Genomic DNA, 16709 nt, shown 5'->3' with positions numbered 1-16709 from the left:
CTGCATGGTGATTAAATGAGAAGACAGGTGTAAAGCAGCCACCTCTAGCAGCTGCTCAATACACATTGGCAATTATTACTCTTGTCATCCACACTCACAAGGTTATTATGAGAATCAAGTGACATAACGCTGGCAATGACCAACCACGTGGCCTGGCACAAATGGAATCCTCAGTAAAGGAGGTTTCTTTTCCTTTCCCAGTGACAGGAAGGGCCTAATCAAGTTCAGAGTCTAAGACCTGGGAATCCAAAGAGAGGAGCAGCTGGGAAAGAGTGGGAGTGTCTGCAGCGTGAGCCTGAGAACCTGGGTGGGTGGGGGGCTCGGGACCTGGTCCTGAGCAGGACCTGGACCAGGCCTGGTCCTGCCCTGGGTAGGGTGTTCCCCATGATGATTAGGGGGCAGGAAGATGGGCTGTGACCAGACATGCCATTGAGATGAACTCAACAGAGTGGTCTTTGATGTTCTCTGGCCAAGCCCAGTTCTCGAAAGGCATAAAAGTGAAGGAGAGCCTGGGACAGCTAGACTTGGAAGGCTCCTCGTTCCTTTGATACTTTCGCTCCTCTGCCTCTTTGGCACCAGCTCCCACCATGACCCAACGATCTTCTGTCACCATCAAGTCAGGAGGCACTCGGAACTTCAGTGCTTCCTCGGCCAGCCTCCTCCCAGGCTGCCGGCCCAGCTTCAGCTCTGTCTCTGTCTCCCAGGGTGGAAAGAGCTTTGGGGGTGGCTTTGGGGGTGGCTTCGGGACCAGGAGCCTCCACAACTTTGGAGGCAGCAAGAGAATCTCCATCAGTGGAGGCTACCGCTCCAACCGGGCCAGCAGTGGGGGCGCTGGCTATGGGCTGGGTCTCGGAGGCATGGGCTACAGGGTTGGGGGAGCCTTCGGTGGGTATGGATTTGGAGCCGGGATGATGCCTGGCTCTGGGGGCATCCAGGAGGTCACCGTCAACCAAAGCCTCCTGACCCCCCTCCACCTGGAGATAGATCCCTCTCTCCAGCGGGTACGAAAGGAGGAGAGGGAACAGATCAAGACCCTCAACAACAAGTTTGCCTCCTTCATTGACAAGGTGAGAGGCAAGTGGTCCCCACTGGGAAAGTTGCTAGTACCCAGGGTATGTGTCTTTTCTGTGCTTTTCTGAGGTCTACTGTGACTTGCCCAGGACCTGTGATCCTGGGGGCTGGGGAGACTGCCGGCCAGATGAAGGAGGGAGTGATTTCCCACCCTGTTGTGGTGGGAGCAGAAAAATGTTCATCTCTGCACTCTAGAGCTGTCTGACCTACTGCAAGGACATTGTTCTTTTGATGGATAATGAATGTGTACTTGGCTTAAAATTAGACAGCAAAAATGGATCGTTTTGAAGGGAAAAGGACAAAGGAAAGAAAGGTTATGAGTTCAGCTCATGGAAGTGGGCTGGGGTCACTTTATCCTGTGCAGTTAATAGAGGCAGTTCCTCCTGTGGTGGCCTCCCTGGTGATTTGGGTATGTCTGTGACTGGCGAGGGGCCGGCTTTCCCACTTTTCTTCTGGTGAGAGCTAAGCTGTGATATCAGCCCTGAGTGCACCCTGCTGGATGCCTGGACTCTTAGGGGTTTCCCCAGGTCCAGGGAAAGAAGCTATTTTGTTTTGCACCACCACCGGTTTACATCTGAGCTGGTTGCTTTTGTTTGGGAAGAAGCCGTTCAAGGGTCTGGAAAGAAGAGTGCCAGACTCTTCCAGCCCAGGCTCTACTGCTAGGAGAACGTTCCCTAACTTCTTGGGCCTCAGTTGGGTTGGACAGACAGACTCCAAGGTGACTGTGCAGGTCTAACAGGCTATGAAATGCTTCATCATATGGTCCCATATCTAACCAAAGGGACTGTTGAAGCAGTGCTTCTTGAGTTTTATCACCCATCCCAGCCCACTTGGCCTGGGGTTTGCACCAAAAGATGTGAGATTTCCAGGAGGCCGGCTCTTAAGGGAACCGTGGGCCCTCCTTTTCTTGGTTTATCTGGAGGATAGTGGAGAAAAAGGGATGTGCTATGGAGGGACTTGGAGTCAGGATTGCCCTCTGGCCTGTGATAAAGGAAGAGAAAGGTGGGAAGGGGAAGTAGGGTGTTTGTTAGAGGCTCTCTGTAGGCACACTGCCATCTTCTCTGTTTGGGAGGCTCCTCTGTTCCTTCATTCTGAGACTGCGTGTCATTCCAGCTGCTCCCAAAGGAAGGACTTTGTTTAGCGAGAAAGTATTCACATATTCACAGGACTGCCTCCCAGACAAAGGAGCAGATGAGTGCAACTTAAGAAAACCAAATAAGTAGCACAAGACCACAAGGGACCTAGGTGCAGAGGGGGCTTGGCAAGGCCACACAGCTGGCTGTCGACATGGCTGGGATTGTGCCCAGTTCCCCTTAACGCGACGTTAGAGTGACCCATTTCAGCATTCTTGGACTGTATGGGCAACTGAGTTCAGATTCTAGATCTAGAGAAATCACGTAAGAAAGGAAGTGGACAGATTACACTTTCTGCCAAGAACCTCCTGCCCATTTAAAGGGAATCAAAATCCCACCCAGGAACATGGTGGTGGAGTGTTCTTTCCTTCAGCTACCACACATCAGCATGATTTGGTGTATATGGATGATTTCTAGCCTCTCTGGTCCTGGTCTTACTTCTCCCATCTCCAAACCAAGCCACCACCTGCCTCCCAGGCCATTGCACCAACATTTGGGTGGCTTTTGACATTCCAGGCTCCTTCCAGAATGAAGAAGAGGAGCCTGCTACCTGGACTCCAAGGTCTTTCAGGGCCTCTCTGCACTGTTGGTGGGTCCTGTATCCCAGAGCCCTCTGGGGAGGCTGCACAAGGCAGCCCTCACAGTTTCTCTCCTCTGGCTGGGACAGGTACGGTTCCTGGAGCAGCAGAACAAGGTCCTGGAGACCAAATGGAGCCTCCTGCAGGAGCATAAAACCACCAGGGCCAATATCGAGCCCATGTTTGAAGCCTACATCAGCAACCTGAGGCGGCAGCTGGACTGCCTGGGTGGAGAGCGGGCACGGCTAGAGACGGAGCTCAAGAACATGCAGGATGTGGTGGAAGACTTCAAGAACAAGTGAGTGGACCCTCCACCAGCTTCTGGGAGGTCCCTGCTCTGAGGCTCCTGGGAGGCCCTGCTCTCTAGAAGTGTCCAGCCCAGCAGAGAAAGGGGACACAGGCTCAGGGCAGTGAGATGGAATCAGAAAAAGCAAGGGGACCCTGTGGTCAAGAATGTTGAGGCTCTGGGGAGGGGTGGGGCTATAGAGGGTGGTAACTGACATGGTCACAAACAGCAGGATTTGAACAACAATCTGGTAAAGTCTGCAGACAGGAAAGTAAGGCTCTGAGAGAGCAACTATTTCATCCAATGTGATACAAGTGGCAACTCATGAGTTAGGACTTAAACCTCTAGAATCTCACCATCACATTTGTTCCACTTAGTCCCACGGCTAACTTGCACAATGTTTGGGCATCCACCCCAATCCTGGCCAAGACCAGGATCAAAGCAAGAGGAGACCTATCTTCTGCCTCCTCCACGGAACCACACACACACACACACACACACACCCCACTAAACATGATGGCATGCTCATGCCTATACATTCAAGCAGCTCCTTATTTTTATTGATTTCATTTATTTCTGATGTTCTTTGTCCACACAAAATAAGTAATTTCATAAGCAGTTTCCATTACGCTTTGTATAATGTAATGAGAGTTCAGGTCTGAACTGAGTTGAAATGGTAGCCACTACCCGCATGCAGCTATTTTAATTTAAATTAATTAAAATTAAATAAAATTTGAATTTAGCTCCTCAGTCACACTAGCCACATCTCAAGTGCTCAGTTGCCACACGTGGCTAACGGGCCCCGTAGCAGATGCAGATATAGAGCATCTCTATCGTCGCAGAAAGTTCTACTGGACAGCACTATAGACTCTAGAGTCAGTGGATTTAGAATCTTGGCTCAACTGCTTACTAACTGAATGACCTCAGACTCTCTGAACCCAGGTCCTTTGTCTGTTAAAGAGGATATTAATAGTGCCCACCTCATAGGGATTGAGAATATTATATCAAAACTTGCATATGAAATACTTGGTAGGGTGACCAGTGCCTGGCACATAGTAAGTGTTAACTATTTTTATTATAGAGATGATTAGGTATGTAATGATGCAGACATAGGCAAGAGAAGCAATTGTAGATGGCTAATTTATAACATGTATGCAAACACGAGGTAACCGTGTTTCAGTCCAAGAAGGCTTCCCGGAGGAGGAGATAGAAAGGTGGAGAAGGAAAGAGACACAGGGGAAAACTACTGGGGCGGGCGGGCTGGGGATCTGTTGAAGAGCATGCTCCCGGCTGATGGACAGCCATGTTCCTATGGCAGGAATCTAAGAGGCACATGAAGGGAGAGTGACTGTGAGCTGGAAAACACAGAAGACAAGGACAGTTGCGTGGAGTTAGGTGAAGAAAACATGTTCAGGGGCACCTGGGTGGCTCAGTCGGTTGGGCAACTGACCTCGGCTCAGGTCATGATCTCACAGTTTGTGGGTTGGAGCCCCATGTCGGGCTCTGTGCTGACAGCTCAGAACCTGGAGACTGCTTTGGATTCTGTGTCTCCCTCTCTGCCCCTCCCCTGCTCGTTCTCTGTCTCTCAGAAATAAATAAACGTTAAAAAATTTAAAAAAAAAAAGAAAACATGTTCAGATTTAATTAAAAGGCAGCACGAGGAAGCAATAAGGAAAACCACAACAGTTCTCCCAGAGGACTTGGGAGAAGGCATAGTATTGGAAATTCAACGACAGGAAAGAGCTTCCCTCAGATCCTACTGGACAGCTGAGGCAACATCAAAGCGGGGAGATTCTGGTTATATACATAAGGCGGGATTGTGCTTGGTGGTTTTAAAAAAATAAGGACAAGCCATTCAAAGATGAGAAAAAACCTCTGAGAGGTTAAGTGACCTGCCCCTGGTGACTCAGCTGGTAGGTGGAGGAGATAAAGCCCCAACCCCAGCTGCCCAGAGCTGCTAAAAAGGGTGGGGTTCACTGATGCTCAGGAGGGTTGGGAGGAAAAGGATCACCTAGAGCAGAAGGGGAGCTTCCTTCCCAGAGGCCAGTGTCCCCAGGGGGCGGGGCGAGTGGGGCTGCTCTCGAGGGCCAAACTGAAGAATGAGAAACCTGGGCAGCTGCTGGTGGGAGGGACTGCTTCCTCTCCATGGTTCAGTGCAACTAAGAACAGAGCGGCAAGGCCACATGAGGGCAACACAGGCCACAGGAGCCAGCCAAGGCCTGGGACTGTCTGCCCTGGGTCAGACCATCCTCTCTGTTCTCTTCTGTTTGGCTTGGGGCAATACCAAGGGGGTGAAAAAGGAGGCATGCTGGCCCCTTTATGCAGCCTCAGCCCTCTAAAGATCAGAGCCCTGAGAAATGCAATCTCAGGAGGAATGAGGGGGTGACTCTGCTTCATTGTTGTTTTGGGTTTGAGTTTTGTTTGGGCAGAGGTGGTTGTGTGATTGATTTGGGATGGGAGTGGGGCATGTGTAACACAGGAGCTATGCTTCAGTAGCACGTTCTCCATGTCCGTTCTGGAGACCCACACTATCTACCCACCTACAGCCCCCACTGTTTGACCTCACTCCCAGAACCCTGCTCCTAACACCAATCCACTTTTTTTAATTGATTTATAATTAGTATACAATATTATATTAGTTTCAGGTATACAACATGTTAATTCCATATTTTTATATGTTACAAAATGGTCACCTTGACAACCCACTTCTTGATCCTTCCCGCAGGTACGAAGAAGAAATCAACAGGCGCACGGTAGCAGAGAACGAGTTTGTGGTGCTCAAGAAGGTAAGGGGACAGGGTTTCTCCCTCCTGGCGCTGAAGCCCAGGTAGCCCCTTCTGGGAGTGACAGCTGCCACTGAAGCCAGTGGCCTTACAAGTTTTAATCTGTGCAACTAATTTTTGAAGCAGGTTTTACTTCATTTTTTAATGTTTTTTAAAGAGAGGGAGAGATTTTGTGTGGTGTGCACACTCATGGTTGCGTGTGCACGCACGTGCACATGTGAGTGAGGGAGAGGCAGAGAGAAAGGGAGAGAGAATCTCAAACAGGCTCCATGCTGTCAGCGCAGAGCCAGATGTAGGGATCAATCCGACCAACTGTGAGATCACGACCCGAGCCAAAATTAAGAGCCAGACCCTTAACCAACTGAGCCACCCAGGGGCCCCAAAGCAGGTCCTACTTTAGAAGTGAGAAAACTCAGGCTCAGGCAGGTTAAGTAAGTTGCCCAAGTTTACCCAGATCATCAGCAGTGAGTCAGGATCTGGGACTCCAAAGTCCCAGCTGTAAATCATGACACCAGCTCCTCCCCATGTGGAGTCCCTGTGGGGAGAAACAAGCAAAATGGACCCTGTGCTGAGCTGAGTCTCCAGGACATCAAGTCAGGCTCAGGAGGACAGGGGCAGGACAGGGATCAGCTCCATGGAGTTATGGATCTTCCTGCTCAGCGGGGGCAGGCAGAGGGAAGGGATACCAGCCAGAGCAGGGAGAATGGAGCAGCGGTGTGTAAGGTGCAGGGAGCTGCTGAGAGTGTGAGGAAGGGGGGAGGCCACGGAGGGCGTGGGGAGAGGCTGAGAGAGCCCAGAGGCAGCAGAGGCCCAAGGAGCCAGGATGGAGTTGACCTGATCACATGCAGGTGACAAAAGATATCTGTTCATGTGGCACCAGCTGATGAGTGAGTGGGCATTCCCCAAGAGCCCTGGTCCCCACAGAGTATGGGCCCTCCTGCAAGTTCCACTCCATATCCTGGAACAAAGAAACACCCTCATCCCCGGAAGATGAACTTCTCCAGCCTAACTCCCAGTCAGAGAGGCTGGCTGACCCACGAAGGATGGGATTCAGAGTGACAGCATGTTCTGTGCCCAGGACGTGGACGCTGCCTACATGAACAAGGTGGAGTTGGAGGCCAAGGTGGATGCCTTAATGGATGAAATCAACTTCCTGAGAGCTTTCTATGATGCGGTAAGCAGTGCCAGGTGCTCTCCCCACAAGCGTTGGAGGCTGGGGTCCTGGGCTGGGCACAGAGCCTGACACCTCCTTCCTTCATCTCCTCTCTGCCCTCCACCCCATCCCTGGGCTGGAATTCATGGAACAGATGCTGCCTTCCCTACTAAGGAACAAAATGAGGTTCCCTAGGGCAGCTGGGGGCTCAGATGAGGTGAGAAATTCCACCTTGACCATTTGGACCAAACATGTCTGTTGGTCAGACAAAAAATCCCTATCATTGAATTATACGTGATTTCCACAGACATATCTGAGCAGCCAGGCTCACCCAGTCCAGCTCAGACTTATCAGCTACTCTTCCTAGAGAGGCTGTAGGGTGATGCAATTTCACAAACCAGGTGGCAATTAATGAGCCCTTGGGTGCTTCTAGAAGCACACAACACAACTGCCTGGTTCTTCTGAAGACACATGTTGTCATGCACTGCTGTATGCCAGATACTGTTCTAGGGGCTACAGGGGCAGTGCTGAGCAGACACAACAAGGCGCCTACATTTTTTGGAGCTTCTGTTACAGTAAGAGAGACAGGCAGCACAGAGAGGATCGAAAACTATACCATTTAAGGCATAGCAGGGGCAATGGAAAGAAACAACAAGGAACCGTAGAAAGTAGGAGGTGGGTGATAGTTGAAGAGAAACTGAAGAACTGAGGATCAAAGAATGCCAAGAGGAGGCCATGGTGGCTGGAGGAGAGTGAGTGAGGTAGAGTGGTAGAGATGGGGTCAGTGATGTCAAGGCAGGGGTGCAGGGTGCATTGTGTGCCTCCAAGTGGGCCTGGTAAGGACCCGTGATATGCCTGTGCATTGCATATGTTTGGTGCCCAACAGAAGTTGGTCATGTTCTGGGAGCAGAAACATGGGGTCCATGTATTTGGACAGGCTCAATGACCACCCTGCAGCCCACATAAGGCAAAAAGGCATCATTTTTCTCTTTTTTTTACTCACTTCAATGCTGACAGCTGCAAGCATGTGGGCTGAGACCCCCTGAGCTAGGTCAGCTATCAGAAAACTACTTGGGAAAAACAGATTGTGAAACAACAATGAAATAATAATTTCTTAAAGCAGGAAATACATGAGCGGGGAGAATGGAGCAGTGGCGCTGTTTAATAAACAAAGGAAAGGAATAGTTTCACTTAGATTTCTGCTTTGGACCGATGACTTTCAGGTTTCAAAGTGTGTCAGAATCTTCTAGACATCTTGTTAAAACACCAGTTCTGATTCAGTAAGTCTAGGGTGGGACCCAAAATGTTGCGCTTTGAGCAAGTTCCCAGGTGATGCTGCTGCTGCTGCTGCTGCTGCTGGTCTGAGGATCCCATTTTGGGAACCACCACCTTAGATGATCCTGGAAAGTGATCGTTAGCAAACTGATTGTGGTTTACCTTTTCAAAAATCGTGTTATGTGGATATGAGTTGATTTAATCCTCACGGAAAGCATATGAAGCAATTCTAGGATGAGCCCCTCTGAGACTCAGAGAAGCCATCTAACCTGCTTGGCAGACCTGAGACTCGAATGTGTTGTTCCGGTGCCCTTTCAGCTGTCTCGAGCTGATTTCCATTTCCCATCCCTGAAGGGAGGAAGGAGCCAAGTTGGGAAACAGGATTGAGATGCAGCAGAGTTTCTGGCTCCTCCTGACTCAGTGTTCTGTCATGAGAGGATTTCTTTATCTGGTGTGAAAGGCTGTGTTTTCTCAGAACATGAGACATCCTGGCACTGACAGGTCACAGCAAGGTGCACTCCCTTGATAGTGGGAGTGACTTCTGGAGGATGCTGGCTAGAGTTACTGTAAGGCTGCTCTCTGTCTGCAGATGAGGTGATGATAAGGCTATGGCATAAACTCAGCCATCTCCCTAATGTCCCTCCCATCCCTTCGGGCCTAAACAAGGTGCTGCACCCCAACAGTGCAAGTGAGGTCCTTGATGCCGGGGCCTGTTCCCCTGGCCACCATCTCCCAACACACACACCCTGCTTCAGCTCTTTATTTTGGCCCCCAACACAGGAGCTGGCTCAGCTTCAGGCCCAGATCTCAGAAACCTCCGTGGTGCTGTCCATGGACAACAACCGCAAGCTGGACCTGGACAGCATCATCTCTGAGGTCAAGGCCCAGTATGAGGACATCGCCAACCGCAGCCGGGCCGAGGCCGAGTCCTGGTACCAGATCAAGGTGAGGGGTCAAGGCCAAGTCCATGAAATAATCTTAGAGAACTGAGATTTCAAAGGCGAATTAGGTCAACAGCCTTGTCCTCTCAGGTGTCCCAGTCTGATGGGGTCAAAGGGATAGGCGTTCAGCCTGGGGCTGTCCCTCCATCAGGAGCACCCCTTGGGCAGCACTGTCAGGACCTGAGGGAACAGCCAGATGAAGGCAGGAGGCAGTCAGTCCTCTTCCAGGGAGGAGGATAGACACACCTCCAATGCCCTGTGGAGGACAGCAAGGGACAGCTGGATGGTACCACCCATCAGCGCCAGCAGGAGCAAGACAGGCAAGATGGGAACAAGAGCAAGGCCTAGTCTCCTGGATCCAGAGAAGAGAGGTTCAGCTGGCAGTGGCTGAGGGACTGGGAGCAAAGGCTGGACATGGGCTACACAATAAGATCTTCCAGGTTAGAGCTGGGTGGGGGTCACAAATGTGAAAAAAGCTTTAAAATCAGAGAGTGACAAGCACCCCTGTATGCTGCTGAGCTTCTGAGGATAAGACCTCTGATGTGGAGGGTCTTCCAGGCACAGACAGGAAGGGTCCAGCTGTGGGCTGGAGCCCGCGGACATGGAGAGTGAAGGACAGAGCCAAGAGACCATGCAGATGGAATTAGATGGAAAGTAGCAGTGGAGGCAAAGGGAGGCACCGCCAAGCAGTGTGCTGGAAGCTGTTGGGCCCTGAGAAGCCACGGCCATGCTTTCTCTGGCCTGACGGCCCCTGCCTCTTGACTCCCCTGCCCCCAGTACGAGGAGCTGCAGCGGTCTGCTGGCCGCCACGGGGACGACCTCCGCACCACCAAGATGGAGATCTCCGAGCTGAACCGTGTGATGCAGAGACTGCGCTCTGAGATTGATAACCTGAAGAAACAGGTAAAGCTGAGCTCCCAGAGGACAGTCTATTCATGTACCTGCCCGCCGGCAGACCTGGGCCTGGTCCCAATTCAGCCCATGCACAGAGAAGCCTCCCCAGATACGTGACTGCCCAGGAATGTAACTGTGCAGTCTTCCACCACTCCGGGGATGTTGGGCCCCCCTCTAGGGAAGAGTCTGTCCTCTGGGGGCATACAAGACAAAACTATCCAGAGAAGTGTGGCATTGGAAAGGACCCCCCCGCCAAATCATTTTATCCATTATAGCTAAGTCTCAGATTATCCAAGGAGGACAGAGATGGCTCTCATTTTTATTTTTTATTTTAATTTTTTAATGTTTATTTATTTTTGAAAGAGAGAAATAGAGCATGAGTGGGGGAGGGCAAGAGAGAGAGGGAGACACAGAATCCAAAGCAGGTCCCAGGCTCTGAGCTGTCAGTACAGAGTCCAACACGGGGCTCGAACTCACAAACCACAAGATCATGATCTGAGCCAAAGTCGGACACTCAACCGACTGAGCCACCCAGATGCCCCAATTATTTTTAAAGATGATGAGGCTCCCACCTCCTTTCCATGAAATCCATTTCAGGAAATCCTCCCATATTTTTAACCTAAAACACACATCTTACTGCACTGTCTGTGGGCGAGCTCACAAACCCCTCTGTGCTCCTGGCAGTGTACCACGCTCCAGAACGCAATCGCTGATGCCGAGCAGCGTGGGGAGCTGGCCCTCAAGGACGCCAAGCACAAGCTGGCCGAGCTGGAGGACGCCCTTCAAAAGGCCAAGCAGGACATGGCCCGGCAGCTGCGGGAGTACCAGGAGCTCATGAACGTCAAGCTGGCCCTGGACATCGAGATCGCCACCTACCGCAAGCTGCTGGAGGGCGAGGAGTGCAGGTGAGAGGCTCAAACAGATGCCACTAGGGCAACAAACACCACAGACACCAAGAGCCCTACAGTGTCGGCCCCAGACAGAAAGTGCAAGGGCAGAAATGAGGTTAAAATGCAGCTGCTCCCCAGAGGCACCCTGCAGTCTCAGCCATTCCCATAGTTCCTTTTGGACCCACAGCAGAGGGTCAAGGAGACAGGTGTCGGGGAGAGGTGGCCCACGACTACCTAGAAGGCCATAAGCAGAGCCGTTCCAGCCCACGCCCATGACAAATGACGCCACACAGTCGTTGAACCTCAGGGGCTCTGTGTTTGCCCAGAGATACCTACAATCTGACTGTCCCTTTCTAGTGAACACATGTCCTTCCCCATTTCTCTATGTACTTTCCCTTGGTCTGTCTTCTAGATTTCCCTCATGGATTCATATTAGCTAGATGAACAAAAGGCTTGCTAAGAACAGGGCCTGGCACACAGAAAGCACTCCGTGCTGACAGCTATAAATGCAAAGAGCCCAGGGTTCTTCAGCTTCTCAGCAAATTAAAATGTCTCTCTCTCTTCCCCCCTGCAACAGACTCACTGGGGAAGGTGTCGGACCTGTGAACATCTGTGAGTAAATGTCTTGGGATAATAGAAAAGTGGGAGTCAAAACAGAAAGCAATAGCATCAGTACCAGGGATTTGGTGATAGATGTGGGCAGGGATGCCTTTAAGACCCTCTCAAGGGCTCTGTGAAGACCCCTTTCTTCTTTGGCCTTTCCTTTCTGCGGGGTCAAGAGAGACCTGTGGTGATACCTCACCCCCCAGGGCCTGTCCCAGTGTGGTCACGTGTCCACAGGAAGGACTCTACTGTGGTCTCAGAGGACCTGAGCTACAGGACAGGACAGACAACTCGCAGAGTGGTGGCTTAGCTAGTTCTGGCAGGAAATCAAATGCACCCAGCTAACAAGAGGCTACCAAGCTGGTTAAATGGAAGGAGGCATATCTAGAATTGAAGCAAATTCACCAAACAAGTAGAGCAGTGACTGACCCGGCTCGGCCTCGGCTCGCAGAGGGGAGAGCAGGAAGAATCATCTCACGGAATAGTCCAGCAGGGTGAGGGGACATTCAGGGAGCACTGAGTCCTGGGCACGAGAATTAGAGTCTCCTTGGGCCCCGTGTGGCTCAGACCACCAAGGGAGGCCAGAAAGCCAGGCTGGGGAGAGCTCAAACCCAGCTGATAACAGGGACGGGTTTGCTTCACCTGGAGAAATGGACACACAGAGGGGAGGTCAAAGAGGCATCTTCAAATGTTTGACAGGCGGTGGAGAGCCACATCCCAAGGTAGTGAGCTCCCCATCACTGAACATATTTGAGCAGGTACTACAAACCATTGACTTTCAGTGATGTGGCATAGGTGATTCCAACTGGGGGAGGTGCATCTGGATGGCCTTTGGGCCTGTTCCAGTGGGGAGCTTAGGATCCCGCCTAGGAGAGGAGAACTCGTGCTCCATCCAATAGGAGAGGCCCGTGGAGAGGAGGAAGGAGCACAGAGCAGGTGTGACCCTGGGCATGCTGCCTGATGTCTCTGCACCTCCGTTTTTCCTCTGTGGCACGGAGGCGATGGGAGTAATAGTGTCCTCTCGGGCACGTTGAGATCAACGTGCTCACAGCTGTGAAGGTGCTCTGAAAACTGCGCAGTCCCTCAATTGGAATGCTCAGTGTGGAGCAGCGTGTGACGGGGACAGCGAGTCCGTGCCCACCCTCTCTGACCCCTGGCCCGGGTCCGAGGAGTCTCCTGTTCCCTAAGAAAGCACCGCAGGAGGGAGCCCACCTGGGCTGAGAGCCAGGGAGGGGGGTCTTGGGGACTCGGAGGAGAGTGCCAGCGTGCCCTGTGCCTTCTCTCCACAGCTGTGGTCTCCTCCACCGGAGGCACAGGCTACAGTGCAGGTGGCGGTGGCCTCTGTGTGGCCGGAGGCGGCTACAGCAGCAGCCTGGGCTACGGCGGGGGAGGCGGCTTTAGCTCCACCAGTGGCCGCAGCATGAGTGGCAGCAGCTCCAGCATGCGTATCATCTCCAAGACGTCATCCACCAAGAAGAGTTACAGGAGCTAAAGGGCCCCGCCAGCCTCAGCTGCCCCCTCAAGGTCCCCAATGCCCAACCCTAAGGCCTGCCGCTTTGCTGATGCTCCATGCACACAATCAACAGCCAGAGGCGAGGGGAGTGGTCTGTGAGTTCTAAGGTCACCTTGCCCATCCCTCTGTCTCAAGGAGGTACCCCCCTTGCTCCTCATCCCAGAGCCCGCCAAAGTCCCCGGCATCCAATCCAACTAACACTGACTCAACTGCTCTGTGCCAAGACCCAGGCTAGGACTTTGCCCGTCGGTGGCTTCCAGAGCAAGGATGAAGAAGTAGGGTCTTCCTCTCCCCATCCGAGCCGAGTCCACTGCACCCATACTCCTTTATGGGGGAGGGGTGAGTTTAGGATTGACCTTGGTACCCCCAAAGAAGTTGAGTGTAATCTCGGCCAGAGTTCACACGTGTGTGCTCTCTCACCGCACACAGAACCGTCTCCTGCATGCCCCCCTCACACCAGGGAATGTTGCCAACCTGGCCGGCATATTGTGTCCTCACCTCCTGCCTTCTTGTCCCCACCCAGCCACCAGCCACTTCCCCTGACAACTCCCACCATCAGAATATTGGAATAAGAAATCAACACCAAAACATTACCAACTCAATTATTCATGCTAGAATAGAATAATTTTATCAAGAACCCAAAAGTTCTCCATGGCCTAGGACTATGTTCCATGATCGTTCCTAGCCAAACGCCTTCAAATCAGCCTCATTGAAGCCAATATTAGAATTACTGCCCCACACAGAACCGCCCTGCTGCTGAGTGGGAGGGAGGCAGGCTCACGCCAGGCTGTGGGAAGGCAGCGAGGCAGAAGGTGCACCAGGTAAGGGAGTCCAGTTGGCCTGTGTTAGAACTGCCCTGGGAGAATCCCCCTGCAGAATAATCCTCCGGGCTCAGGAGTCTTTCTCCATCCTCTGTGGTAGCCATGTCCCTTTTCTGGAAAGTTCTCTTTCCTGCTTACTTTTCTCTTTCCACCTTCTCATCCACCCTCCCTCCTTATTCTCCTCCTTCCCCACCATATGTGACTCCTCTCCCGGTCCCTCCTCTCCGCCCCTTTCTTTTCTCCCTCTCCCACTCATCCGTTTGGCAATAGATCTCCTGCTCCCTCTCTCCTGACCTTTCTTTCTCTATCTCCCTGTCTCTGAAATATCTACAGTGTGGATTTTCCTGTCCCCAGCCTTGGCTACAACCACAACTCTTAAGGCAATCCACCAAACCCCCTGCCCCACAGGGAAGACCTAAGAGGGCAGACACGGGAGAGGGGCAGTCCTCCCCCTGTGTCTTTCCTCACTCTAGAGGATGCTTGCTCGGCCTGTGAAGGAAGCAGAGGTAGGGGAACAGTGAAAGAGGGGAGCCACGTAGGCACAGAGATCTTTCCCTACTTGAGGAACTGTGAGCCTTCCCAATACCTGCCACGTATTCAAGACCAAAATGCATTCCAAAAGCAGGCAGGGACTGGCTGCCAGCTGTAGACATGAAGACAGGAGAGAAAAAAGTCACCCTGCTCTGATCGTCTCAAACCCTTCTGAACTGCCTGCTCCCCATGCCTGCCTATTTCCTAAAATCGCTTCAATAAAGTGTCACCGAGCTCTCTAGGTCTTGGTGGAGTCTGTGTCCTATCTCACATTCTGGGCAACATTGGACCTGGTGTTATCCTGGAGCACTTGCCTTCCACCCACAACAAATCCAGGGAAGCATCGTACTCTCTGTTCCCAAGCTCTGGTCCTGGGCTCCAGGGAACCCAACGCATCATGGCAACATACTCTGATCTACCTAGGGGTGGAGGGGGAAGGCTCTCCAGTCTGGCTTCTTGGTGTCTCCAGCACTGTCTCCTGGGCCCACCTCTGGGACTCTTACCCGAGGGTGGAATGGGAATCCCCTTTTTCTGACATCATGCAACAAGACCCACCCCACCCCACCTCTGCCTCCCACCATTGCCCACAGCCCCTTGTTATACCCCTAACATCCCCAAGCCCTGCTTGCCCTCCCCAGCACTCTAGGACCCAAAGTTAAGACTATGAAAAAAGGAACTGTGTGAAATGTCACAGTTAAACCAAAACTGTGGGGTCCCAATCTCCTAATTTACAGGTGGAACCAAGAAGTCATAGGCATATTGGCAGGAGCCTGCATTCTTTTTTTAAATGTCTATTTATCGTGAGAGAGAGAGCACATGTGGGGAAGAGACACAGAGAGAAGGAGAGAGAAAATCCCAAGCAGACTCCATGCTGTCAACACAGAGCCCCCATGAGGGGCTTGAACTCACAAACTGAGATCATGACCTGAACCGAAATCAAGAGTGGGACACTTAATTGACTGAGCCACCCAGGTGCCCCAGGAGACCCCCATTCTTAACCAGGCTTCTCTCCACCAGAGCAGCAGAGCATGGTGATGTCAGAAAGAATAGGATCGAATCCCAGCCTACCACAGATAAGCTGTGTGGTTTGGGGTACTTTAATTAAGTCCTTTAATCACTCGGCTCCTTACTTTCCTCATCAGTAAGGCAGAAACTGCTTCACGACGTCATCATACAATTAAATGAGATAATGGATGTAAGGCTTATGGTGGTCCCAGCAGACAGTAAGCACCCCAATAAGTTGCTATTATTTTTGTTGGCTTGATTTTGACCTGGAGAACAGCCAGTGAGGGAGGGAAAGACAGCTGGCCCCAGCGGAGGTCTCACTGATGGAACTGACAGAAAGGGAGGAAGGAAGAGAATCGGGGGGCATTTCAAACATCTCCAAAGAGCTGTGACCTGGGTGCTGGGGAGAAAGCCTGTATCCCGCATCCACTTGAACAATTCCTGAGGGCAACAAATGTCCCCAGAAATGTCCTCAGGCCAGAGCAGACTCTGATCTACCTCAGGGAGGCCAGGGACGGTGTGAGGAGAAAAGGCAAAAGAGTAGTGACACAATAGTATTGATCTGATGGTTGACCACACTGCGTCCTTGAGGGCCCAGAGATTCTTGGGGAGAGCATCCCTTCCTCTCCCCTCCTCAAGCACAAAGCATCTCCTCTGGAGTCCCCTGTAGGCCTTTTTTTTTTTTTTTTAACTAAATGAGCCCAAAGACAGGAGTCAATGTCAGGAGCCCTCGTGGCACTGAGTCGGAACCAGTACCCGCCTGGCCTGAGCCTGTTTGTGGAAGCTTCCCCCACCCCAAATCCTCCCTCCCAGAAAGCCTCTAGGATCACCTAGGAGCCCATGATGAGCCTTGCACATCAGCAGAGAAGCAGAAAAGCAGCCTTGGGGAAATAGAGCATCCCCAAGCATAGTTAATTTGGCCTCTAGTCCTGGGGCAACCGGAGGGTATAATTCATCCCCCACATATACCATGAAGTGACGTAAAGTCCCAACTCTCCCTTTCCTTGAGGCTGAGACACCCAATATGCCCACCGTCTGGCTGGCTGGCCCCTTTCATCACCCCCATAAACGAGGAAAGGGGACACCAGCACTGCCCACTGGCTCCCTCCCTTTGCTCTCTGCTACCCTAATTATCCACCTTGGTACTTAGCTGCTGCCAACAGCCCAAGCTTATAAACCTGTTAATGGTGGTTTGGGCTTTGACCCTGCCCAGCCCTCCATCTCCCACCAAA

The 16709-nt window shown here is 51.9% G+C and overlaps 1 protein-coding gene across 1 annotated transcript; it reads left to right on the top strand.

The window, feature by feature from the left end:
- The first annotated feature begins 420 nt into the window (after positions 1–420).
- Positions 421–14700, top strand: LOC132694342 (keratin, type II cytoskeletal 5-like). The gene is made up of 9 exons (XM_060657534.3): positions 421–1067; positions 2872–3080; positions 5794–5854; positions 6930–7025; positions 9060–9224; positions 9998–10123; positions 10799–11019; positions 11582–11616; positions 12897–14700. Exons 1-9 carry the CDS (start codon positions 588–590, stop codon positions 13097–13099), a joined length of 1596 nt encoding a protein of 531 aa, XP_060513517.2. The 5' UTR covers positions 421–587; the 3' UTR covers positions 13100–14700.
- The last annotated feature ends 2009 nt before the right edge of the window (positions 14701–16709 follow it).

The sequence above is a fragment of the Panthera onca genome, chromosome B4, assembly GCF_046562875.1.
Source record: "Panthera onca isolate mPanOnc1 chromosome B4, mPanOnc1 haplotype 2, whole genome shotgun sequence".
Taxonomy (NCBI): Eukaryota; Metazoa; Chordata; class Mammalia; order Carnivora; family Felidae; genus Panthera; species Panthera onca.
The sequence above is the reverse complement of the archived record's forward strand: the minus strand, read 5'-3'. Positions and strand labels throughout refer to the sequence as shown.

Coding starts and splice junctions, on each gene's coding strand:
- LOC132694342 (XM_060657534.3), top strand. CDS start 588: ATGACCCAACGATCTTCTGTCACCATCAAGTCAGGAGGCACTCGGAAC. Junction 7,026..9,059: donor TGAGAGCTTTCTATGATGCG/GTAAGCAGTGCC, acceptor CCCCCAACACAG/GAGCTGGCTCAGCTTCAGGC. Junction 10,124..10,798: donor TTGATAACCTGAAGAAACAG/GTAAAGCTGAGC, acceptor TGCTCCTGGCAG/TGTACCACGCTCCAGAACGC.